The 26,176-nt window shown below is 41.6% G+C and overlaps 1 protein-coding gene across 3 annotated transcripts in view; it reads right to left on the bottom strand.

The window, feature by feature from the left end:
- LOC134336817 (rab effector Noc2-like) overlaps positions 1-26,176 on the bottom strand; it is a 258,174-nt gene that overhangs the window by 137,416 nt on the left and 94,582 nt on the right. For all 3 annotated transcript variants that reach the window (XM_063031313.1, XM_063031312.1, XM_063031314.1), the window contains 2 exons: positions 23,840-23,983; positions 11,553-11,682 (listed from right to left, as the gene is read on the bottom strand). In XM_063031313.1, the coding sequence (XP_062887383.1) occupies positions 11,553-11,682; positions 23,840-23,983 (274 nt within the window). The remainder of the gene's footprint in view (positions 1-11,552; positions 11,683-23,839; positions 23,984-26,176) is intronic.

Here is a 26,176-nt window from a genome sequence, read left to right as displayed (position 1 = left end):
CTGGTTCCCCCATTTGACGATACCGATGTGGATCGGTACTTTCTCCATTTCGAAAAAGTGGCCATAAGTCAGGACTGGCCGAGGGATAAGTGGGTTGTTTTACTTCAGAGTGTACTGAAAGGGAAGGCCCAACAAGCTTACTCAGCTTTATCCGCGGAAGATGCCCAGAGGTATGAGGTGGTGAAAGAGGCCATCCTCAGGATTTATGAGTTGGTCCCGGAGGCATACCGGCAGAGGTTCCGGAATGCGAGGAAGCGGTGGGACCGCACGTATTTGGAGTTTGCTCGTGAGATGCAAACATATTGTGAGCGTTGGTGCGCCTCGAAAGGGGTAGAGGGGGATTACGACAGACTGCTGCAACTGGTTCTGATTGAGCAGTTTAAAGGTTGTGTCCCTGAGGGTATGAGACCCTACCTCGATGAGAAAGAGGCAGCCACGTTAGCCGCAACTGCTAAGTTAGCGGATGAGTATGCGTTGACGCATAAAATGAAGGTTGCCCCGAGTAAAGGCTACCAGAAGGGTAGTCAGGACGGCGGGGAGAGTCCGCCGGAAAAGTCAGAAAGTAAGCCGGGGACTAGTGAAAAGGATAAGGTAGACCGGGAGCAGTCTGGTCGGAAGTCTCCTGGGGTTGTCTGTTATAATTGTGGGAAAGTCGGACACTTTGCGTCCAGGTGCTTTGCCCCAAGGAAGGAGACGGGGAAAGGAAAAACGGAAATTTTGAATGGCTGTATCGAGCTGTTAAGCGAACCGCTAGGGAAGGACAGGTCTGAAAAAGTCCAGGAAGGGCGCGAGAGGTTTATCTCGGCCGGACTGGTGTCAGTGAAGGAGAGGTTAAAACCAGTTCCAGTGCGGATCTGGAGAGACACGGGAGCGTGTCAGTCACTAATACTGAAGAGTGTATTAGAGTTTAGCTCAGAGACCCAGACTGGGGAGGTAGAGGTCAAAGGTGTTGGGGAAGGGACAGAGTCAGTCCCTTTGCACCAGATACATTTACAGAGCAACCTGGTCTCTGGACTAGTCACGATCGGGGTGAGGTCCGAATTACCGATGAAAGACGTGGAAGTCTTGCTCGGTAATGACATCGCCGGAGGGATCGTGTTCCCAGTCGTGAGATTGACGGGTCAGCCTGCCAGCATGGAGGCCCCGCCCGCGATGGTGAATTTGGCTGAAACATTTCTGCCAACCTTGTATGAGACGGGGTGTAGTGAGATAAGAGGTAGTGAGGGAGCTGGGACGGACGTAGCAGTAGCCAGGAAAGAATTTGTGCAGACGCAGGAGCGAGACGAGGGGCTGATGGTTTTTGCTGAGACCGCTCTCTCTGACACAGCCTTGACAAGCTATTGTGCGGAGGAGGAAGTGCTAAGGAAGAAAGGGAAATCAAGTACAGTACCCGCAGATGAGGAATGGGGGGTGGTGCAAAAGAGTTATGGGGATGAGGTTTTTAACATGGCCCACGAGGTACCCCCCGGTGGACATTTTGCGGTGCTGGAGGAAACAGTTGGTGGAATCATGAAAGAGATTTACCGGCTGCCCAGGGGGAAAAATGTTATTGATCATGACCGACGCGAACTGAGACGGTCACCGGCTTTTGATATGCTAACAAACCTAGTCGGTGTTAGCGTGGAAATCAATGAAGCTAGGGGCCCCCTGTTAAGAGAAAAGAACCATTTTGAAAAGATTAGGATGGGATCGGTCAGATGGGAGAAGGCTATTGTTTTGGCCAGGTCTACTGATAAGGTCTCTCCCTTAATCCCCGAAGGAGTAATTAAACGACTCGCACCCATGTGTTTGATTGTCCCGAGGAAATGCAAAGAACTGGGACGTTGGGCGATTGTGGTTACAATAGGGCAGCCAAGTAAACAACACCTATATTTTTCGAGTAATTCAGTGACTAAAGGGCTGATGAACACAGAGGTGTGTATTGGCAATTTAACACGGCTGTCTGAAGCCAGCTTGATAGTGAACCTTGGAAAAAATGAATTCGGCCACACGAATGTCACTTACCTGGGAATTGTGGTGACACAGGGGCAGCTGGCAGTGATGCAAGCTACAGTGCAGGCTATCGCTGACCTCCCAACCCCGACAGACAAGAGGGCCCTCAGAAGGCTTTTGGAGATGGTGGGGTACTGCAGGAAGTTTTGCAATAACTCTGCGGTCAATACCCGTCCCCCTCCTACTAAGCCCTTGCGAGAGAAAATTGAGTCGGAATGGGACGACCCTTGTTATTGTGGTCCGGGACAAAAACCAAATGAGAGGTTACATTGGTCGCAATTCATCAGTGTTTTTGGCCACTATGAAGTTTGCTGAGTTGGAGCCTGGTCTAAGGAATTATTAATAACACGTGTAAAAGGAACAGAAAATGTGATGACTGTCTGTCAAGGTGTTGACAGCTTCAAATTCTCTGTATTAGCTAAATAACTGTTAAAGATGTATATTGTGTATGTATCAGATAATGTAGTCATGTTTGTAATTTTTACCTCCCGGTAAAAATCCTTAAAGGGGGGAAGTGTTACGAGAATACACATAAAATTAAGATGTTTGCTGGCCTGGGCTAGCATCAGTGGCATCAGCAGTTGGTCTGCCACCTGCCCTCAGGGGAAGGAGAGATAAGGAACAATGGAGCAGCGTCTGGAGATGTGTAATGAAGGGATGTGGGAGGGAGAGCTGTCTGGAGCGGCTCCCCCCTTTGAACCCTGAACTGTTTGAAGTGATGGACAGGCGATACCCCAGCAGGGGGATAAAAAGGGACAGGTTCGCTAAGACAGACACACACGCCACCCGAGGTAACGAGACCCTGGAAGCGGTACGCTTCTCACGAGTGGGTGAGAAGTGCCAGACAACGACCAGGGTGGAAAGGTACGATCAGCGGGAACCCGGTGTGTGTCCGCCCTTGCCTGGGTGCCGGGTTCACTGCAGAGGATCGACCGCATCTGGAGGAGGGGTCACAGTCGGTGACCTCAGGTGACATCACCAAGGACCCGCCCAAAAGCTGTTTGTGAGCCATCTCGCTGGTCTGTGAGCCATCCCGCTGGTCTGTGAGTGAAGCCGTTCTGAATGATGAGTTGTTCCTATTCTATCTCTCTCTTCCCCCACGTTGTCCACCGCCATGGCAACGATTACTGCGAACTGAACTACTAAACTGGACTGAACTTTGAGTCATTTTGAAATTGGTCATTTACCCCTAGACAACGATAGAGCTTGATTGATGCTGTTATCTTAATTCTGTGCACATGTGTGGTTATCATTGTTGAACTGTTGCATTTATTATCCTTTCGATTACTGTGTTGCTTGTTTCCTTAATAAAACTTTCTTAGTTCTAGTACTCCAGACTCCAACTGAGTGATCCATTTCTGCTGGTTTGGCAACCCAGTTACGGGGTACGTAACAAGGGAGAGAGGGGAGAGAGAGAGAGGGGAGGAAAAGAGAGGGGAGGAAGAGAGAGGGGAGGGAGAGAGAGCGAGAGGGAGAGAGAGGGGGGAGAGAGAGAGAAGAGAGGGAGAATGTTATTAATTTGTAATTTTAGAAGGCCTTTGATAAGATCCTCCACACAAAACTGCTAAATAAGATAAAAGCCCAAGGTGTTAAAGGCAATGAATTAGCATGAATGGAGGATTGGTTTAATGGCTAAAGGTAGAGAGTGGGGATAAAAGAGTCTTTTTCAGAGTGGCTGATGGTGACTCGTGGAGTTCCACAGGGGTCAGTGTTGAGACCATGACTTTTCACATTGTACATTAATGACCTGGATGAAGGAATTGATGCCACTATGACCAAGTTTGCAAATGACATCAAGACAGCTAGAGGGACAGATAATGTCACAAAGGCAGGCATCTGCAGAAGAATTTAGACAGGTTGGGAGAGTAGTCGAAGAAGTGGCAGATGGAAAACAAGTGTAGAGAAGTGTGGGGTTATGCACCTTCACAGAAGGAATAAAAGAGTAGACTACTTTCTAAACAGGGAATGATTTCTGAAATTGGAGGCACAAAGGGACTTGGGAGTCCTAGTTCACAGTTCCCTCAAGGTTAACTTGCAGGTAGAGTCAGTAGCAAGGAAGGCAGATGCAATGTTCGTGTTCATTTTGAGAGGACTAGAATATAAAAGCAAGGATGTACTGTTGACATTGCTCAGATCACGTTTGGATCATTGTGAGCAATTTTCTCTTTCTCTGGCTATCCATCCCATAGAATAATGATGGTTCCTTTCGGTCAGTTAGTGGAGTTGACCCCACTTCTCAGTAAGGAACAGCTTATGTGTGAATGGATTTTAGGTGAGTAGGGGGTTGCACAGGTCCAAACCCACTCTCTCAACATCCCCTGCCGGATCCAGCGGCATGGTAGGGTCCAAGACGGCTCGGGGAAGCTTCTGTTGCAGTGAATGGCCAGACCAAGCTTCGATGCAAGGGATGCCCTTTCCATGCTTCACGGCACCTGTTTGCTAGATGGCCATTGACCCTACGAGAGGGTTTATCTGCCCTTTGACAGGTCTTGTCTTTCGTCCTGCAGGGTGTCTAGCCACCCTCCTCGCCAGGCAAGCCAGGTGGGGGAGCCAATCTACTCGGCGACCACCAAACCATGCGACAGGTAGTACTGGGTTACACGGTACCAGTAGCACTCAAATGAGTGACCTGACATGCAATTTTAAGCTCTGTATCTAACGAAGGATGTCCTGGCCCTGGAGAGGTCCAGAGCAAATTCACAAGAGTGATCTCATGAATAAAAGGATTAACATATGAGGAACATGTGATGTCTCTGGGCTTTTACTTGGTGGTGTTCAGAAAGATAGAGAGGTAATCTTCTGGAAACCTATGGGCTAGTGAAAGGCCTGAAGAGAGTGAACATGGAGAGAAAGTTTCCATTAGTAGGAGAGTCTAGGATCTAAGAGCACTACAGAGTAAAGGCACTTTCCTTTAGAACTGAGATGAGGAAGCATTTCTTCAGCCAGATGGTGGTTTGTTGGTACAGGGGGCTGCAGAGGACAAGCCACTGGGGGCATTGATGCAGAGATTGATAGGTTCTTGATTGGTAAGGGGGTTAGGTGGTACAGGAAAGAAGGTGAAAAAAAGTGTTATAAAAAAACCCATGATTGAATGGCAAAGCAGACTCAATGGGCCAAATGGCCCTAATTCTGTTCCTATACATTATAGTCTTATCCCAGGTGATGAGGTTAATAGTGACCAGGCTCCAGTGTATATTACAACATTACATCACAGGAGAAGGTGTCAGTAGAGGGCACTGTACACAAGGAAGAAGTGGATTCAGAGGATTGTGAGGTCATGGCAAAACAGACGTCCAGAGAGCACATTGTGTGGAGGTACTGTACATGAGGAATTGGGATCCGGCAGTGCTGGAGTGTGTCCTCGTGTGAGACAAAATGGGAAGCTCTGGGAAGCAACAGGAACATTTATATTCCTGCAAGAGACTGAGAAAATGTTATCCCAATATAAGCACAATGTCAGCCAGACATGAAATAAAGATTGAAGATTAAAGATTAGCTTTATTTTTTCACATGTGCATTGAAATAACAAAACATACAGTGAAATGCATCATTTTGCATCAATGACCAACACATCTGAGGCTGCACTTGGGACAGCTGCCAAGATATGACTACAAAAATCATAATTATCCAAGTAGAGCCTCCAACTGTTAGCAGCAAGAAGGACTGTCCTTTTGAGTGAGCCCATTGCCAGTTCAATACTCTGATTAACCGTAAGAAAAATGTTAAAGTTATTGGTGAGTCAGCCAGGCAATCGTCCACATGATCAGATAATATTCTACTGTTTTCTAATCATTGCACTGATTGTGAAGTAAAGAACTTGAGCAAATTCCCTCATCTTGTAATCATAAATATTAAAACAGTTTGAGCTATACAGTACATGTAATATAGTCCAGCCAATAACTTTTTTTTAATCTTACGTGGAGTAAATCGATGTTCCTTCTTCCTTCCACGTAGATTGGAGAAAAGATCCAATATTCTTTAATGTACATGTACAATGTACCAGAATTTCCAATAATACATTCCGAGGCACTGGTCATATCTCACCATTCTTAATTGAATCTACTTATTTTTGCTCTTTATCACCCCAGGAATTTTATGCATAAAATGGACAGAAAATCTCTTCCCTCCATTATTATCTACCCAAAAAATTGAGCAACTTAAACTCATTACATTTTGCCAATAAGCAGAATGTACACAATATTTTAAATGTTTACAAAAGACTGTGCATAACACAACTTTATTCAGTTCTCTAACTTCTCTTCTTAACAAATATCAACTTGTTTTATTAAAATTGGGCACTGTCCTTATCGCCTCAATAGGAGAAAAAGTGAAGACAATTTTCTATCAACGTGACTAAGTTCTCATGTAGTGCTGAGGAAATACCATGTTCTAATGCTTTGGAATGGCAAGTCTAAACTACAAGTTCCTGTATTTATTATTGGTCAATGATCTCTGCTCCCCACCACTGAGCACATCTGCAAGTAGCACTGACACAAGAAAAGTGGCATCCGTCATCAAGGACCCCCACCATCCAGGCTATGCTCTCTTCTCACTGGTGCCATTGGGAAGGAGGTACAGGAGCCTTGGGTCCCCCCTCCCCAGGTTCAGGAACAGTTGTTACCATCAACCAGCAGGCTACTGAACCAAAGTGGATAACTTCAGTCACCTCAATTCTGAACTGATTCCATAACCTATGGACTCACTTCTAAGGACTCTACAACTCATATTCTCAGCTTTATTTACTTAATTATTTTGCAGGTTATATTTCATTAGGAGGTTGAGGAGAATTAGTATGTCACCAAAGACACATGCAAATTTCTACAGATCTACCAGGTAGAACATTCTAATTGGTTATATCACTGGCGAGTATGAAGAAGCCACCGCCCAGGATCAGAAAAAGCTGCAGAAAGTTGTAAACTTAGCCAGCTCCATCATGGGCACTAGCCTCGACAGCATCCAGGACAACTTGAATAGACGGTGCCTCAAAAAGGCAACATCCATCATCAAGGACCCTCATCACCCAGGACATACCCTGTTCTCATTGCTACCACCAAGGAGGAGATACAAGAGTCTGAAGCCACACACTCAGCATTTCAGGAACAGCATCTTCCCCTCCGCCATCAGATTTCTGAATAGACAATGAACCCATGAAAACTTCCTCAGTACTTTTCCCTTCCTTTTTGCACTATTTATTTATTTATATATATATATAATTATTATTGTAATTTAGCATTTTTATCACTATATATTGCTGCAAAACAACAAATCTCACAACATATACCACTGATATTAAACCTGACTCTATCCAAGGATGATCTGAAAATGGAATCTGAGTACTTCCTTTGCATCAGAAGCTGCAGTAAATAATACGATATTTAGTTTGCCCTTTATTAAGCAGTCTCCACGTCAGTAATCTTTTCAGAATAGGAAACAAACATCTGGCTTGTTCCATCATTGCATCTTTCAACAAAATAAAGTTGGGCACGTAATGGATTATTATCAATACTCAGTTCATATGTAGCAGGGGAGAATGAAAACCGAGAATTCTCTAGTAAGAAGAGAATTTCATTATGAGGGAGGGAAGGGAGAGAGGGGAGGGAGAGAGGGAGAAAACTGTTATCTTTAAAAAAGTGTAGGTGCAGAAAATCAATTACTAGAGATGCATGAAGATAAAACAATATAAAATAAAAAATCAGCCTACAGTTCACAATAGCTGGAAGTAGATATGGCACAAGCAACCCCGACAATTATTTTAATTGTGTGGGGATGCCTGGACAGAGGAATAGATATCACTTCCGTCCTCCCCTGCATTTTCTCACATGTTGACGCCAGCGTTTTATGCACCAGCTCCTTAAGCACCAACTCATTTCTCAACAGTGACATGAAATTATAAATAATGTCACCCTGAGATTCATCTCCTGTGGGCATTCATAGTAAATACAAAGACACTATAGAACCAATGAAAACCCCCATACAAGACTGAACAAACAACCAATGTGCAAAAGACAGCAAACTGTGCAAATACAATAGATAATTATAATAATAAATAAATATCCAGAACATGAAATAGCTCACTGATGGGGTGAGTGACGTTATCCCCTCTGGTTCAAGAGCCTGATGGTTGAGGGGTAATAACCGTTTCTGAAACTGATGATAGGTGTTCTGAGGCTCCTGTATCACCTTCCTGGTGGCAGTTGTGGAGGAGGTGTTGTTGCCAATCCAAACTGTCTGGGATCTGTAAGTGAGGAAATCGAGGATCCAGTTGTACAAGAAGGTATTACAGCTTAGGTGTTGAAGTTTACTGATTAGTTTTGAGGGAATGATAGTATTGAATGCAGAACTGTAGCCAATGAAGAGCATCCTGATGTGCACATCTTCACTGTCCAGATATTCCAGGTTGAATGACAAGCCATTCAGATAGTATCTGCTGCTGCCATGTTGTGATGGTAAGCAAACTGGAGTGGATCCAAGTCACTACTCAGGCAGGAGTTGATACATTTCAATACCAACTTCTCAAAGCACTTCATTAGTGGATGTAAGTGCTACTGAATGATCGTCATCGAGGCAGATTACCACGTTCTTCTTAAGCACTGATATAACCGAAGCCTGCTTGAAGCAGTTGGGTCCTCAGACTACTGGAGCCTGGTGTTAAAGATACAATTGAACACTCCAGCCAGTTGATCAGCACAGGTCTTTAGTTCTTGGCTAGGTACCCCATCTGACCCAGATTCTTTCCCAGGGTTCATTCTCATGAGGGATGCTCTCACGTTGGCCTCAGAGACTGAAATCACAGGGTCATCAGGGGGCTGTGGGAGTTCGTGAAGGTGCCTCCATGTTTTGTTGGTCAAATCAAGCATAAAAGGCATTGAGCAAAATCTTGATGTCACATATGCCACTTGGGTTTATTTTGTAGGAGGTGACAGCCTTCAAGCCCTGTCACGGCTGTCGAGCATACTTCTATGATTCCAGTTTTGTCTGGAATTGACACTTCACATGTGAGATGACTTTCTGCAGGTCATACCTAGATCTCCTGTACCTTACTTGGTCGCCAGACCTGAACACCACTGATCTGGCCATCAGCAGATTATGAATTTTTTAGTTCCACCAGGGCTTCCAGTTAGGGAAGACTTTAAGATATTTTGTAGGGACACATTCATCCATGACTGACTTTATAAAGTCTGTGACAAGTATGATATATTCGTTCAGATCCTCTGATGAGTCTTTGAACGTGGCCCAGTTCACTGACTCGAAGCAGTCCCATAGCCTCTCCCTTGCCTCCTGAGACCACCTATTCATTGTCCTTACTTCCGGAGCCTCGCTCTTTTGTCTCTGCCCTTCTGCATGCAGGGAAGGACAGCCAGACGGCCTGATTTCCCGAAGTGCTCCACGAGGGATACATGATTCTGTGTGCTAATAAGGGTAGTGCCCTTTCAATGCATTTTTTCAAAACTCTACAAATTCGTTCATGTGATCTAAATGAGTATTAGTGTTAAAATGGATTATCTGATACAGATTTCCCCCAGTCTCTCCAATTTCCACCAGCAGAGAAAGAAGTTTACATCTCATCACCCAAGACAACTTTGGTTTGTGAATGACAGCAAGCAAACCTTCAGTATCTCTTGAGGAATTTCGCATGGAAGACTCCAGGCCCACTTCCCTATAGGCAATATCTGATGCAGAAATTAAAGCAAGATTTACATCCAATTTGTGCACAGAGAACGTGTGCCAATGGATTAAGTACATACATTTTACCAGCAGAAGGACTTACTCTAGCAGGCTTATTTCATTAGAAGTTTTAATTGAAAGGAATAAATCTCACTTGATTGCTTATTTTAGGATAGAACAAAAAGTGAAAAAGATAAAGCCTGCACAATGCCATAAGTATTTTAAACAATACACTCAAAAAATAACACATTTTGGATTCTTTGTTGTGTCCTATTTCAGTTTGTTTCAATCCAGAATACAATTTTCATAAGATCCAAATCTCCTTGAACTTACCATATATGGATTTAGAGATTTCAAGAATTGGTAAATATCTGGATAAACAACTTTGTATTCATACATAGTTCAACTGGGAGTGACAGGGCATTCCTCCTGCACTTTGCCTGTGACTGTAACACAGTTTGCTGCTATGTTCTGATGATTAATTCTGAGATCACATTACAATTGTATGAGGATTGAACACTAATTTCCCATAAGAGATGGTAGAAGTGGTTAAGGAAGTTTTTTTAAATAACATTTTCATGCAACCTTTTATCTTTTTTAAATAATTGTTTAGATTGCTTTCATACTTCCTTTATTGTCATTCTCCGCTTGAGAAACACCTGGCTATGGGTTTTTCTTTAAAAATCCTGGCTGTCTATGCTGTGTTTCTATGGGGTGACAGAAGGGGATTGTAAATCAGTATCTTTACTCCCTTGAGGAGTGTGGCTCATTAACGATTCTATCTACATTGCCCTGTCTCAACTCAGAAACTCCACGCACCAATTTTCTTTAAACAAAAATAAAAGTGACACAATTAAATTTATATTTTGAAAGGAAGTATGGATTGCATTTTAACTCCTACAAGATTCAGAAACAGCTCCTTCCCCTCTGTCATTTGATTCCTAAATAGACATTGAACCCATAAATACTACCTCACTTTTTAAAATATTATTTCTTTTTTACACTATTTTAATCTAACTATGTACATATATGCAATTGATTTACTTTTTTTCTTTCTATATTATAATGAATTGCATTGAACTGCTGCTGCTAAGTTAACAAATTTCACATCACATGCCGGAGATAATAAACCTGATTCTGATTCTGATTCTGACATATTCAATTGAAACATTTCCAATATCAATTGTCCTCTGCGCAGATTGGATCTACTTTCTGTTAGAATATATTACACTAGTTTTTCCTACTTCAAACTTCTCTCCAGAGCAATCAGTATTTGAAGTAGAAATTGAAACCATACATAAAGCCTGCAATTTTGAGCCTCCTTGCGATTTTCACACACTCCATCTCTCCTGTTTCCTGTCAGGTCATTTTGAACTAAAATTAGTAATTCAAGTGAAATGTACTCTGGGCCATCGCTATCATATAACATCATAAGTGATGCCAAAATCCCCAGCAGCAGTTCAACAGGCACGGGGACGTGTGCTGCACGCCATCAAATAATAAACAGCAAACTGGATCGTTGTTCCTTTCTATCCTATTGTTTGGTGTACAATCAAAACAAACCATTAAACCTTTACATTGATTTTAGTTGTTATTGACGAATCATAGAATATCAATTTATCATGAATATTCAAAATAAATGGTGCTATTTTACAAGAAAAAAGCAAGCTAAAATGGGAACATGATGATTGTTTCTGTTTGCTTATCAGTCCCTAAGTTCTGGCCAAATATTCCATTTTCTTCAGTTGACTTTCAGAACTTAATAAATACTGACAGATTCATTATCACGAAAAACAACTGCAAATGAGATTCAGAATTACATTGCCAGTTTGATTACTAAAAATGAAATCAATAAGACTTCATACTCTCAAATCTATCATTTAGAAATATCTTACCCTCCTACAGTCCTGGCAGAAGACGGATGTTGATCCCAGAAATCCAAGTAACTCTCCACACAACAAGCACTGAGAATGGCCATTTCCCATCACGTTCTTCTTCATATTTTCTAAACGCTCAACGAGACGACTGGATCAAGAAAAAAAGAGTTAAATATGAAGCATAATCATAATTTATCAAAAAGATATTTACAATATATTTGAGATTACAAACTAAACTGTGCATCTTTCAAACACAATTGTGCATGTTTTAAGCTTTCTGCACACACTTTCTTCCACAGAATCTGGGCTATGCACAGCCTTATAGCCAGTGGACAGAGTAGATCATTTGTACTGCGCAGCCACTTAATGCCACCTCACGCTACATGAAAACAATCAGGAACAGATTACTAATTCAGGTTAAAATACCCATTTTTAAAAATTGACATGTCGCAATTTATAACTGAACTATAATTCATCCCGACACCCCTACTTCTAAACTGAAAAGTTTTAGAAGTGAGTGAACAACAAGCCAAAAAGCAATTTGTCAACACTTGTCTCAGAAACCCAAGGAGACGCTTTGCTTATCTCTGGAATGGGAGCTGGAAAGGGGTCAGGAGCCAGTTCCACTGGGAGAACAACTTCTGTTGCAATTTCCTCCATACTTGGCTGGGGAAAAGATGACTAAGATTGATACCACCTTCATGAAAAAGTGGACAGATCAGATAAAACCTCCTGAGCTTTTCATATAATTATACCTATTATGGTCTTGACTGAAACTATTGTTTGCTCCAAGCTACTGTGAATTTGCAGCAGTGATTCCTAAAGTTACAGATGAAGTCAGAAGTTTACATACACCTTAGCCAAATACATTTAAACTCAGTTTTTCACAATTTCTGACATTTAATCCTAGAAAACATTCCCTGTCTTAGGTCAGTTAGGACCACTACTTTATTTTAAGAATGTGAGATGTCAGAATAATAGTAGAGAGAATGATTTGTATCAGCTTTTATTTCTTTCATCACTTTCCCAGTGGGTCAGAAGTTTACATACACTTTGTTAGTATTTGGTAGCATTGCCTTTAAATTGTTTAACTTGGGTCAAGCATTTTGGGTAGCCTTCCACAAGCTTCTCACAGTAAATTGCTGGAATTTTGTTCCATTCCTCCAGACAGAACTGGTGTAACTGAGTCAGGTTTGTAGGCCTCCTTGCTCGCACATGCTTTTTCAGTTCTGCCCACAAATTTTCTATCGGATTGAGGTCAGAAAATGATGTCAAGTCTGGTTCATCCTTGGGAGCAATTTCCAAATGCCTGAAGGTACCACGTTCATCTGTACAAACAATAGTACGCAAGTATAAACACCATGGGACCACGCAACCGTCATACCGCTCAGGAAGGAAATGCATTCTGTCTCCTGGAAATGAACGTACTTTGGCGCGAAAAGTGCAAATCAATCCCAGAACAACAGCAAAGGACCTTGTGAAGATGCTGGAGGAAACAGGTAGACAAGTATCTATATCCACAGTAAAATAAGTCCTATATCGACATAACCTGAAAGGCTGCTCAGCAAGGAAGAAGCCACTGCTCCAAGACCACCATAAAAAAAGCCAGACTACCATTTGCAAATGCAGTGGGGTCAAAGATCTTACATTTTGGAGAAATGTCCTCTGGTCTGATGAAACAAAAACTGAACTGTTTGGCCATAATGACCATGGTTATGTTTGGAGGAAAAAGGATGAGGCTTGCAAGCCGAAGAACACCATCCCAACCATGAAACATGGGGGTGGCAACATCATGTTGTGGGGGTGCTTTGCTGCAGGAGGGACTGGTGCACTTCACAAAATAGATGGCATTATGAGGAAGGAAAATTATGTGGATATATTGAAGCAACAGCTCAAGACATCAGCCAGGAAGTTAAAGCTCGGTCAAAAATGGGTCTTCCAAATGGACAATGACCCCAATCATACCTCCAAAGTTGTGGCAAAATTGCTTAAGGACAACAAAATCAAGGTATTGGAGTGGCCACCACAAAGCCCTGACCTCAATCCGATAGAAAATTTGTGGGCAGAACTGAAAAAGCGTGTGCGAGCAAGGAGGCCTACAAACCTGACTCAGTTACACCAGTTCTGTCTGGAGGAACGGAACAAAATTCCAGCAGCTTACTGTGAGAAGCTTGTGGAAGGCTACCCAAAATGCTTGACCCAAGTTAAACAATTTAAAGGCAATGCTACCAAATACTAACAAAGTGTATGTAAACTTCTGACCCACTGGGAAAGTGATGAAAGAAAGAAAAGCTGAAACAAATCATTCTCTCTACTATTATTCTGACATTTCACATTCTTAAAATAAAGTAGTGATCCTAACTGACCTAAGACAGGGAATGTTTTCTAGGATTAAATGTCGAGAATTGTGAAAAACTAAGTTTAAAAGTATTTGGCTAAGGGGTATGTAAACTTCTGACTCCAACTGTAACAGAGGAGCAACACACACAAAATGTTGGAAGAACTCAGGAGGGAAATAAACAGTCAACATTTCAGGCCGAGACCTGTCATCAGGATTGTAAAGGAAGGGGTCAGAACAGTGCTGACGAAAGGTCTTGGCCCAAAACATTGACAGGTTACTTCCCTCCATAGATGCTGCTTGACCTGCTGAATTGCTCCAGCATTTTGAGTGTGTTACTTAAGAATTCCAGCATCTGCAGAATCTCTTGTGCCTATGATTAACTGTGGATCAGGACAGACTCCGAAAAGTACAGTTAAAAAACACCTACAGTCAGTAACAGCCTGCTTCAAACCATATCCTTATTATTTGTTGTAGAGTTTACATAGATTAGTTTAAGACTCATTTTACCAATATCCATTTGGGAGATTTGATCAATCAGAATTTCAGAGCCTTGGACTCTAAACTATAGCGGTAGTCTGAACAATCTCCACAGCACAATCAAATGTCAAAAAGGAAATCACATGTTCATTAAAACAGGTTAACTAACAAAGATTCAACACTTAATGTCAAGCAATTAAGTGTATTGCTCAGATTACAAATTCCCTGATTATGGTGAAATCTGAAAAAAATCAACATTTTCAAAAAAGATGTTGATGATACAAGCCTAATAAAAGAAAATCTTACCTAATTATCCATGTCATAATAATGCAGATGGAACTTACTGCCATACGTCTGCAGAACCCATTAGTATTCTATAAATGCTATTAATGGATGATAAATATAAACTTCAGCTTAATTTATTAAATTAAATCATTAAGTTGATATTTATGTTTGGAACCAGTCTGGTTCATATCAAGAACTCTGCAAATCATTAAAATTAGGTCGTAGCTCCTTTTGATGTTAAGAGCATCAGCCACTTTAAATTCCTTGGTGTTATTATTTTGGAGGACCTGCCCTGCGCCCAGCTTATAAGTGCAATTACAAAGAAAGTATAATGGTGCCTCTACTTCCTTAGGAGTTTGCAAAGATTTGGCATGACATTTAAAACTTTGACAAACATCTATAGATGTGTAGTGGAGAGTAAATTGACTGGCTGGACCAAGGACTGGTATGGAAACACCAATACCCCTGAACAGAAAATCCTACAAAAAGTAGTGGATATGGCCTAGTACATACATCACAGGTAAAGCCCTCTCCACCACTGAGCACATCTACAAGAAATGCTTTCAGAGGAGAGCAGCATCCATCATCAGGCACCCCCACCACCCAGGTCATGCTCTCTTCTCACTGCTGCCATCAGGAAGAAGGTACAGAAGCCTCAGGATTCACACCACCTGTTTAAGGAACAGTTACTGCCCCTCAACCATCAGGCTCTTGAACAAAGGAGATAACGACACTCAACTTCACTTGCTCCATTATTGAAATGTTCCCACAACCAATGGACTCACTTTCAAGGACTCTTCATCTCATGTTCTTGATATTTATTGCTATTTATTTGTTGTTATCATTTCTTTCATTTTTGTATTTTTGCACAGTTTGCTGTCTTTTGCACACTAGAGTCAATGTTGGTGTGGTCTTTCATTGATTCTGTTATGGTTATTGTTCCATTATGGATTTTATGAGTATGCTAAGAAAATGAATCTCAGAGTTGAATATGGTGACATATACGTGAACTTTGAACTTTGATATACAATATTTCTAAAGCGAAATCCAAAAATCTGCAAGGTATCTTTCCACAACAGGGGTTCCCAATCATTTTTATGCCATGGACCCCTAAAATTAACTGAAGGGTCCCTTGACAGAAACCATGCTGACTTTAACTTACTTTATCATTAGTCTCCAAGTACTCCAAAACCTCATTCTTAATAATAGACTCCAACACTTTCCCAACCACTGAGGTTAGGATAACTGGCCTATAATTTCCTTTCTTTTGCCTTCCTCTCTTCTTAAAGAGTGGAGTGACATTTGCAATCTTCCAGTCCTCCGGGACCATGCCAGAATCAACTGATTCTTGAAAGATCATGACCAATGTATCCACTATCTCTTCAGCAACCTCTCTCAGGACTCTAGGATGTAGCACGTCTGTCCAGGTGACTTATCCACCTTAAGAACTTTGAGTTTACCTCGCACTTTTTCTTCTGTAATAGCAATGGCACTCACTCCTGGTCCCTGACACTCACAGACCTCTGGCACACCACTAGTGTCTTCCACGTACCCATTAAGTTCGTCTGTCATTTCTTTGTCCCCCATGACTACCTCACCAGCATCATTTTCCAGTAGTCCAATACCAACTCTCACCTCCCTTTTACTCTTTATATAACTGAAAAAATTTCGAGCATCCTGTTTTATATTACCGCCTAGTTTGCTCTCATATTTCATCTTCTCCCTTCTTATAGCTTTTTAGTTCCCTTTTGTTGAATTTCAAAAGCTTCCCAATCATCCAACTTCCCACTCACTATTGCTACCTTATACTGTATGCCCTTTCCTTGGCTTTTATGCAGTCCTTGACTTCCCTTGTCAGCTATGGTTGCCTACCCCTGCCATTTGAGAACAACGTCTTCTGTTGGACATATCTACCCTGTGCCTTGTGAACTATTCTCAGAAACTTCAGCCATCTCTGCTCTGCCGTCATCCCAGCCAGTATCCTCCTCCAATCCACCTGGGCAAGCTCCTCTCTCATGCCTCTGTAATTCCCTTTATTCCATTGTGATACTGATACATGTGACTTATGTTTCTCCCCCTCAAATTCCAGCATATTATGATCACTGTCTCCTAAGTGTTCCTTTACATTAAGCTCCTTAATAAGATCTGGGTTATTACACAACACCCAATTTAAGATAGCCTTTCCCTGAGTAAGCTCAAGCACAAACTGCTCTAAAAAGCCATCTCATAGGCATTCAACAAATTCCCTTTCTTGTGATCCGACACCAACCTGATTTTCCCCAATCCTCTTACATATTGAAGTCTCTCATTACAATTGAGTTATTACCCTTATTTCATGCCTTTTCCAGCTCCCTTTACAATCTCAACCCTATATCTTGGCTACTATTTGGAGGCCTATATATGATTCCCATAATGTTTTTTTTACCTTTGCAGTTTCCTAACTCCACCTACAAAAGAGTCAACATTCTCTGACCCTACGTCACCTCTTTCTAAAGATGTAGTTCAATCTCTTACCAACAGAACCACACCACCGCCTATGCCTTCCTGCCTGTCCTTTCGATACAAAGTATCTCCGTTGATGTTAAGCTCCCAACTATGGCCTTCTGTCAGCCATGACTCAGTGATCCCCACAACTTCATACTGACCAATCTCTAATTGCGCCACATGTTCGTCCACCTTATTCCAAATGATTCGTGCATTTAAATACAGCTCCTTCAGTCCTGCGTTCTTCACCCTTTTGAATTTTGCCTCTGTGGTACAATTTAACTCTTTGCTCTTTCTGCATTTGTACCAAATCATTGGCTTTTCCTTCCTTACATTCACGTTACAGCCATCATCAACTTGTTAACCTGCTGGCTCATCCTCAACTCTATCATACTGGTTCCCATCCGTTTCCCATATTAGTTTAAACCACTCCCAACCGCTGTAGTAAACCTGCCCGCAAGAATATTGGTCCCCAAGTGCAACCTCTCCCTTTTGTACAAGTCACACCTGCCCCAGAAGAGGTCCCAATTATCCAGTAATCTGAATCCCTGCCCCTGCTCCAATTCTTCAGCCATGCATTCACCCGCTCCCTCATTTTATCCCTAAAAATCCTCATTGGCGCATGGCACATGCAGCAATCCCAAGATTACTCCCCTTGAGGTCCTGCTTCTCAGCTTCCTTGGCTCCCTGAATCTCCCTTTTTCCACCTATGTCACTGATACCAATATGTACCACTTCTGCCTGCTTGCTCTCCATTTTCAGGATATCGTGGACATGTTCAGAAACATTGCGGACCCTGGCACCTGGGAGGCAAACTACCATCCACGTTCCACAGAATCACCCATCTGTTCCCCTAACTATAGACTCCCCTATTATTGTTGTCAGCCTCCTCAATTCCCTAACCTTCTGAGCCACAGGGCCAGACTCAGTGCTGTGTCGCTTCCCCCAAGTTGGTAAACCAAGCAGAGGAATTAAATTTTCACCTGGAGCCTGGAACATCAAAACTTTGCTAACTAAACTCTTGCTTCAGTGTAGTACTGATGGAATACTAGAAAGATTTTTGAATAAGAAATTATGAAGAAACTTTCTTCTCAGCTGGGTATAAAAGCTGCCTTAGGAATACCCTAGGAGTAGGGGAGAATTATCTGGTGACCTATCTAGCATTTAATTATCACTTATTAACACTATTCATCCCACTGTTTTTATGCTTCTGCACTATACTGGAAATTGCAAGTCTCAGGTTATCTTCAGTTTTTTTCCTGATACATTTATTGACAACGTTTGGAGGCCCTTAAGCTGATATTCTGCCTGAAACCTTCAATGCCCAGTAAAGAACTGAGGTGCTCTGATGAGCTAAATATAAGGTTTGTCAGAATAAAGTCCAATCAAAATTCAAAGTAGATTTATGATCAAAGTACCAATATATCACCATATACTACCTTGAGATTCATTTTCTTGCAAGGAATTGAATTGACTTTATTTCTTACATTCTTCACATACATGAGTAAAAATCTTTACGTTACATCTCCGTCGAAATGTGTAATGTGCAATTTGTAGTAATTTGTAATAAATAGTACATACAACATGACAGTCAATTTAGCATACAAATACAATTGTGTCAGTGTGAATTAATCAGTTTGATTGCCTGGTGGAAGCAGCTGTCCCGGAGCCTGTTGGTCCTGGCTTTTATGCTGTGGTACCATTTTCCAGACGGTAGCAGCTGGAACAGTTTGTGGTTGGATTCACAAAAGAAATACAATAGAATCAATGAAAATCTACACACAAGGACTGACAAATAGCCAATATGCAAAAGAACAATCTATAAATAAATAAACAAACAAATAATACTGAGAACAAGAATTGCAAAGTCCTTGAAAGTGAGTCCATATATTGTAGCATCAGTTCAGAGTTAAGCTGAGTGAAGTTATCCATTCTGGTGCAAGAACCTGATAGTTGAAAGGTAGTAACTGTTCCTAATCCTGTTTCTAGCCCAATATCAGCAGCGAGAAAGCAGCATGGACTGGATAGTGGGGTTCCATGACGATGGCTACTGCTTTCTTGTACCAGCACTATTTGTAGATGGGCTTTCCCTATGATGGGCTGTGCTGTGTCTACAAATGTTTGTAGGCTTTTCTGTTCTGAGACATGGAGGGCAATGCAGAGAGAACAATATTTTCAAAATATTGGGACAGACTTTGCAGTTACCAGTGTGCTAACAATGCTTCCCTCTGACATTGGTTACAATAAGTACAAGTTGGCATTTCTTTCTGTGGGACATTGCAATCACCAGTCATAGATTTCTCTGTGACAAGATTCTGCACGTCTTGAGATTATGAATGGTTTAAAACTAGCCCCAAAAATGTTTTAAGTCTACAAATTCAAGTTCCCGGGTTTAGCCAGAATTGTCAAAAACCTAAATCTGAAAGCAATGACTGTTTCTCAAACATTCCTCACGGTCTTGGTTGAATTCTAAAGGGATGGATGTGACAAAATACAATGATGAAGGTAGAGCAGTGGATGTTGTGTATATGGATTTTAGTAAGGTGTTTGATAAGGTTCCCCATAGTAGACTCATTCAAAAAGTTTGGAGGAATGGGATCCAGGGAAACTTGGTTGTGTAGATTCGGAATTAACTTGCCCATAGAAGGCAGAGATTGGTTGGAGATGGAGCTTATTCTGTCTGGAGGTCAGTAAACAGTGATATTGATCAGTAATCTGTTCTGTGACCCATGCTCTTTATGATTTTTATAAACGACTTTGATGAGTTTCCTGAATTTACTCTGGATGCCCACAAAAAAAAACTCTCAGAGTTGTATATGGTGCGATATATTAACTTTGATAACAAATTTACTTTGAAGATCCCAAAGACATGCAAGTTAGTAGTTAATTGGTTACTGTAAATTGCCAACACACACCAGGGACAATACAGAGAGAATAAAATGGAACAGGTGTAAATGTGTGCCCGATAGTTGGTACATAGTCAGTTAGGCTGAAAGACCTGTTCCATCGATTTTAATGTTGGTACTGCACCACTTTTCCACCAGGTGGTGCCATGAACCTAGATTTGAAGACAAGAAGTGAATTCTTTTATTTCTGTCCTCTTCCACAAAGTTCAAAGTTCAAAGTAAATTTATTAACAAAGTACATATATGTCACCGTATACAACCCTGAGATTCATTTTTGCAGGCATACTCAATACATCCAATAATCATAATAGAATCAACAGGGCAGACAACTAGTGTCCAAATGACAACAAACTGTGAAAATATAAAAAGAAAGAAAAAAAATGAAAAAAAGTAATAGATATTGAGAATATAAGAAGATGAATCCTTAAAAGTGAGTGCATAGGTTGTGAGAACAATTCAATGATGGGGCAAGTGAAGTTGAGCAAAGTTATCCCCTTTGGTTCAAGAGCCTGATGGTAGAGGGGTAATAATGGTTCCTGAACCTGATGGCATGAGTCCAAACGTAGATTGAGAAACCACTCTGTCAAGCAGCTCTGCTTCATTTGCAAAAAGTGGGATTTCCTGCTGGCCAACCATTTTAGTTCCTATCCCCATACTGTGAGCAGATTTGGGTGCCTTATCTAAGAAAAAATAAGGGTCCAGAGGTGAGAATGATCCCAGGAGTGAATGGTTAACATTTGAAGAAAGGCTGATAGCTCTGGGCCTAGACTCGCTGGAATTTAGAAGAATGATGAGGGTTCTCATTGCAACCTATCGAGTATGAAAAGGTATGGATGTGGATAGGATGGTTTCTATAGTGGGGGAGTCTAGGACCAGAGGACACAGCCTCAGGATTGGGGGACGTCCATTTAAAACAGATATGAGGAAAGTTTCTTTAGTCAGAGGGTGCTGAACCTGTGGAATTCATTGTTACAGATGGCTGGATACATTTAAGGCAGAAGTTGATAGGTTGATAGGTGTGCCGACAATGCTACCCATGTTAGTGATCAACTGTTCATATCTTTGCAATAACAATGCGGAATAAAGTGTAAAAGCTACCAAAAACCTTTGGTGCAAGTAAACAATAAAGTGCAAGATCATAATGACGTTATGATCACAGTATGTGAAGCCAATAATCCATCTTAACATACAAGAGGTCCATTCAAGAGTGTGATAACAATGGGACAGAAGCTGTCATTAAGCCTGCTGGTATGTGCTTTCAGGCTTTTATATCTTCTGTCCAGTGAGGGAGGGGAGAAGAGAGACTGTCATGGGTGGGTGGGGGCTGTGATCACGCTGGCTCCTTTACTGAGGCAACAAGAAGTATAGACAGAGTCCATGAAGGGGAGGCTGGTTCTCATGATGTGCTGAGCTGTGTCCATAGGTCTCTGCAGCTTCTTCTGGTCACGTGCAGAGCAGTTACCATACCAAGCCATTATGCACCCAGACAGAATGCTGTCTACGGTGCATTGATATGTTGGGAAGAGTTGACTGGGACATGCCAACCTCTTTAACCTGTGATGTCTGTGAACATCACCAACACTGTGTTCCCATCCCAAAGCATGCTTCTGTAGGAAACAGCAGCTCTGTCACCAGTGGGAAAATGTTAGTGACAAAAGATGACTGAACACTGAAAGTAATTCAATGATCTTACCATAAAGGACGAGAGAAAGCAGGCAACATTGTCACCAAGAGGAAGAGCTGATGTATTCTCAGTTTTACCAATCAAGAATGTCTTTCAGATCAACCATTAAGTTTTTTCTAAATCAGAATCAGGTTTATTATCACCAGCATGTGACATGAAATTTGTTAACTTAACAGCAGCAATTCAATGAAGAAGAAGAAAATAATAATAATAAAATAATAATAGTAATAATAAATAAATAAGTAAATCAACTACACTACACGTATATTGAATAGATTAAAAATTGTGCAAACAAAACAGAAATAATATATATTTAAAAAGTGGGGTAGTTTTCAAGGGTTCAATGTCTATTTAGGAATTGGATGGCAGAGGGGAAGAGGCTGTTGCTGAATCACTGAGTGTGTGCCTTCAGGCTTCTGTACCTCCTACCTGATGGTAACAGTGAGAAAAGGGCATGCCCTGGGTGCTGGAAGTCCTTAATAATGGACGCTGCCTTTCTGAGACACCACTCCTTGAAGATGTCCTGGGTACTTTGTAGGCTAGTACCCAAGATGGAGCTGACTAAATTTACAACCCTCTGCAGCTTCTTTCGGTCCTGTACAGTGGCCCCTCCATACCAGACAGTGATGCAGCCTGTCAGAATGCCCTCCACGGTGCATCCATAGACGTTTTTGAGTGTATTTGTTGACATACCAAACCTCTTCAAACTCCTAATGAAGTAGAGTTGCTGTCTTGCCTTCTGTATAATTGTATTGATATCTTGGGACCAAGTTGGCAACAGATCTGTCTACACTTGTACTACTTCCACCAGTATCATAAAGAATTACAGTGAAGAATGAGACAATCTAGATCGACTGGTCTATCGCCAGTATTTCTACTCTGCATGAGCGTTCTTCCACTGCTCTCCATCAAAGGCTGCCACTTCTGCGTCTTCCTTCTACCACAGCTACGGAGCGTGGTGCCCAGGAATTTTGGGTCAGGGAACTGGAAGATGTGATCTAATGACATTTGTAAAGTTAAAAAGGGGCCAAGTACCCTGGAAATGTAGACACCTCACTCTCTAGTTACAGCCCAGAAAAGGGTTTTTTACTCTTGCACAGAAGCAGGACTCTGCTTAAGCTACTGCGTTCTCATGGGCCTTGACACATTGCAGCAGTTTAAGTATGACATTCATTGTGCATTGTGTCTAAACAATGGCTTCGATGTGCTAAAGACTTACATAAATGGAAGTGACAGCAACAAAGCTAAATATTGGGCACCTGCAATAGATCCCGAATTACTTATTGGATTTACTGCAAAAGACCTTGGTTTTGGATTCCTCTCCCGAGTGGAAACATCTTCCTGAAGCCTTTCACGAAGCCCATCTATCCCTCCAAAACCCTTCCCAATTTTAGAAGCTTATTCCAGGGTATACCTCATCCCTTAGGTTTTATTTTCCGGAGATTCTTCCCTGATAACTATAACCTGTCAGTCCTGATGTTACTGTTCTCCTTTTCTTTATGCTTAGTTCAGGAACACTTTATTCTTTTCACAATGAGGAATCCAGAATTTCTCGTGGTACTGTAAATTAAGTTTAATCAATCAAAAAGTTGTGGGGAGAGTGAGGTTGAGAAGGAAAATAAATCGGCCATGATGAAATTGCAGAACAGACTCGATGGGCTGAACAGCCTAATTCTACTCCTATACCTTATAGTCTTATGTCTAACAGAAGTTTAACATAACTTCTGGACTTCTGAACATAAATTTATGTGATAATAAATCTCAATTTTTTTTAAGTAGCCTCCTTCAGCATATGATTCAATACCACATTTTGCCTTTTAATTCCCTATGAATAATGTCCCCTTCTTATTCCTTCTATGAGGTACATTGTTTCATGTTTATCCATGTTTAAATTTAATCAAGTTTATTGACTTATCATATATTGCACCAGCACTTCTACACCCACATTGTTCTCAGTTATTTACAGAAAGGAATGTGCTCAGCAGGCATGGCGAATGACAATAACACAAATTCTTGCACATCTATTCTCTCAAGTCTGGTGATGAACCTCTGGTTCCTTCTACCGGAGTCAAATTCTCCATAATAGAATTGCAAGGCAGGATTGCGTTTGTCAAATGGTTTGGCATACCCAATGCGACGTTGCTCAATCAGATCCAACTTCTCTGCTCTCTTGATGACTTCCAGGATCACTGCGATTTCATGTTCAGCAAGCATCTGATCCTGTCGCTGTTTGGCTGTTTCATTCGTGTGCACTGACCAACCGGTTTTGAGCCTTTTGCAAAATGAATATAACAGTTACATTTTGTTATTTTTAACAATACACCAATACACCCACACTCTATCATCATCATCAGTTAGGAGAGCATGGAAGCCTAAACTCAATACCTTCACAAAAGTGGCCAAATTAAATATTGTAAAAAAAAGTCTTGCAGTTGCGAAAAAAAATTCTTCCAATGTCAAATGACCAGGACAGTGAAAGATGAATAGCCTCAGAGCTTTTTTCTCCCCAGCACAGAGGGTTTTTCAGTTCTTTGTGTCAATGCAAGCTCAAAGCACAGCAATCCCATCATTCTTGTATCCCTGCTCTTTCTCTAAAAATTCTGAAAACCTTTCCTTCAATACCTATCCAATTCTCTTTTATAGGCATTGATTCAATTTCTATCATTCTTACAGGTGGCAAATTCCCAATGCTTCTGGGTAAAAATGACTTTCATCACATCCTCTCGTATCTTTTGTTATTGATTTTTTTCCCGTGGCTTGTGGTGCATCGGGCAGCAATCTTGCCGTTTCTGTAGCATTTGTCTGTTTTTTTTACGAATCCAAGTTGCTAGCTCAAAGCTCAACCCAGCACAGATGGAAAGTGTACAAGGAGCCAGCCGGACTCGAACCTGGGACCTCTCACCTCAGTGAAGATGCCACTACACCACCAGCCAGCTTGTATCTTTTGCCCATCACTTTAAATCTGCAACTCTTAATCCATAAACCATCTGCCATTCGTGCAAATTTTATCTGTACTCTGTCAATCTTATTGATAACTGTCCTGTAGGTAATCCACACAATACTCAAAATTAGACCTCACCAACTTCACCTTAACATCCCTAATCCTGCATGGAATACTGATTTATGAGGACCAATGTGCCAATGATCCTATGCCAGTGGGAACAACATCCCTCTGTGACCCTGACTGGTCCAAGTCACAATCTTTCACTTCTCGAACAAATCTCCTTACAACCTACTTTATTCAAAGGGGAACAACAGCAGCTTCTTCATTCTAACCTTGGAGCAGACATCCTTCAAAACTGGGAAGCATTCTGGTAATCACTTCTACGGGGACTTAGACGTCCTTTCTAAAGTGTGATGAGCAGAAATTAATCAGAGTACTCCACTTGTGACCTAAGCTATGTTTGTACAGATTCAGTGTAACTTCCCCATTTTTGCAAAAGTCACCCTCAGACCAGCTTAATTTAATTTCCTCCACACTTCTCAATGCTGCAATGCTCCATCAGGAAATTATATAATCTCCTGCAGATCTAGTGTTAAGATTATGGCAGATGCCCAAGGGTGGTTCACGCTTGTATGTGCTTGGTCAAATACCCAGAATGAAGCAAGACGTCTTGCAAATGGTCATTATCGTTTGTTACTCTGGATAAAGTCAATTTTCGATCACATAATGCTAAACAAGAAAGTGTTGTGCACCAGATTCCTGAACCACAGTTCTTTTATACATTCAAACTGCGTTGGACGAACCATCAGCAGCAGCAAAGGTAAAAGGGAAAACACTAACTTCAGACCTGCAAGGTTGAGAGAACAGACCTGCCCCAGTGCAACAGCTTTTCCACTTTCAAAACTCTCCCACACAACAGCCTTCCTGTCGTCGTCACATACAATCAGTAGTATTGGTAGTGTTCTAATTTGTTCTGTATTTTATTTAGATACTTAACTTGTTACTCAGTTAAACAGTATTTTGTCTTTTTTACGCCGTGTTCAATATTTCCATGAAACTTTGGCTAAATGGAGCAAGCACTTGATTGGCCCCAGATGTACTGGTCCCAATGTGTCCCAATGAACCAAAACCAACTGTATTTAAAGCAGAGGTTGTTAAGTTCTTGCTAGTCAGGGTGTCAAAGGTTATGGGTAGAGGGCAGGTGAATGACGTGGAGAGGGAAAATACATCAGCCAAGATCAAATAGCAGAGCGGACTCAGTGGGCCAAATGTTCTCCCTCTGCTCCTATGTCTTATGGCCTTAGCGAATATAAGAGGAGTGTGGGAACTTGAGTCCTAGCAGGTGATCATGGAGTGTGGGAACAAGGGACCAACGGATAGGAAGGGAGAATGGGGACCAGGAACTCAATGAGTGAAAGAGGGCCCAAATTGGTGGGTGTGTGGGAGTGTATAAATTACAGGGGCCCACGAGTGGAAATTGTAAAAATTACCTCGTGAAACAGATGCTGAACAATCACAATC

This window comes from Mobula hypostoma, chromosome 23, assembly GCF_963921235.1.
Source record: "Mobula hypostoma chromosome 23, sMobHyp1.1, whole genome shotgun sequence".
NCBI lineage: Eukaryota > Metazoa > Chordata > Chondrichthyes > Myliobatiformes > Myliobatidae > Mobula > Mobula hypostoma.
This window is presented reverse-complemented; position numbering and strand designations above follow the sequence as displayed.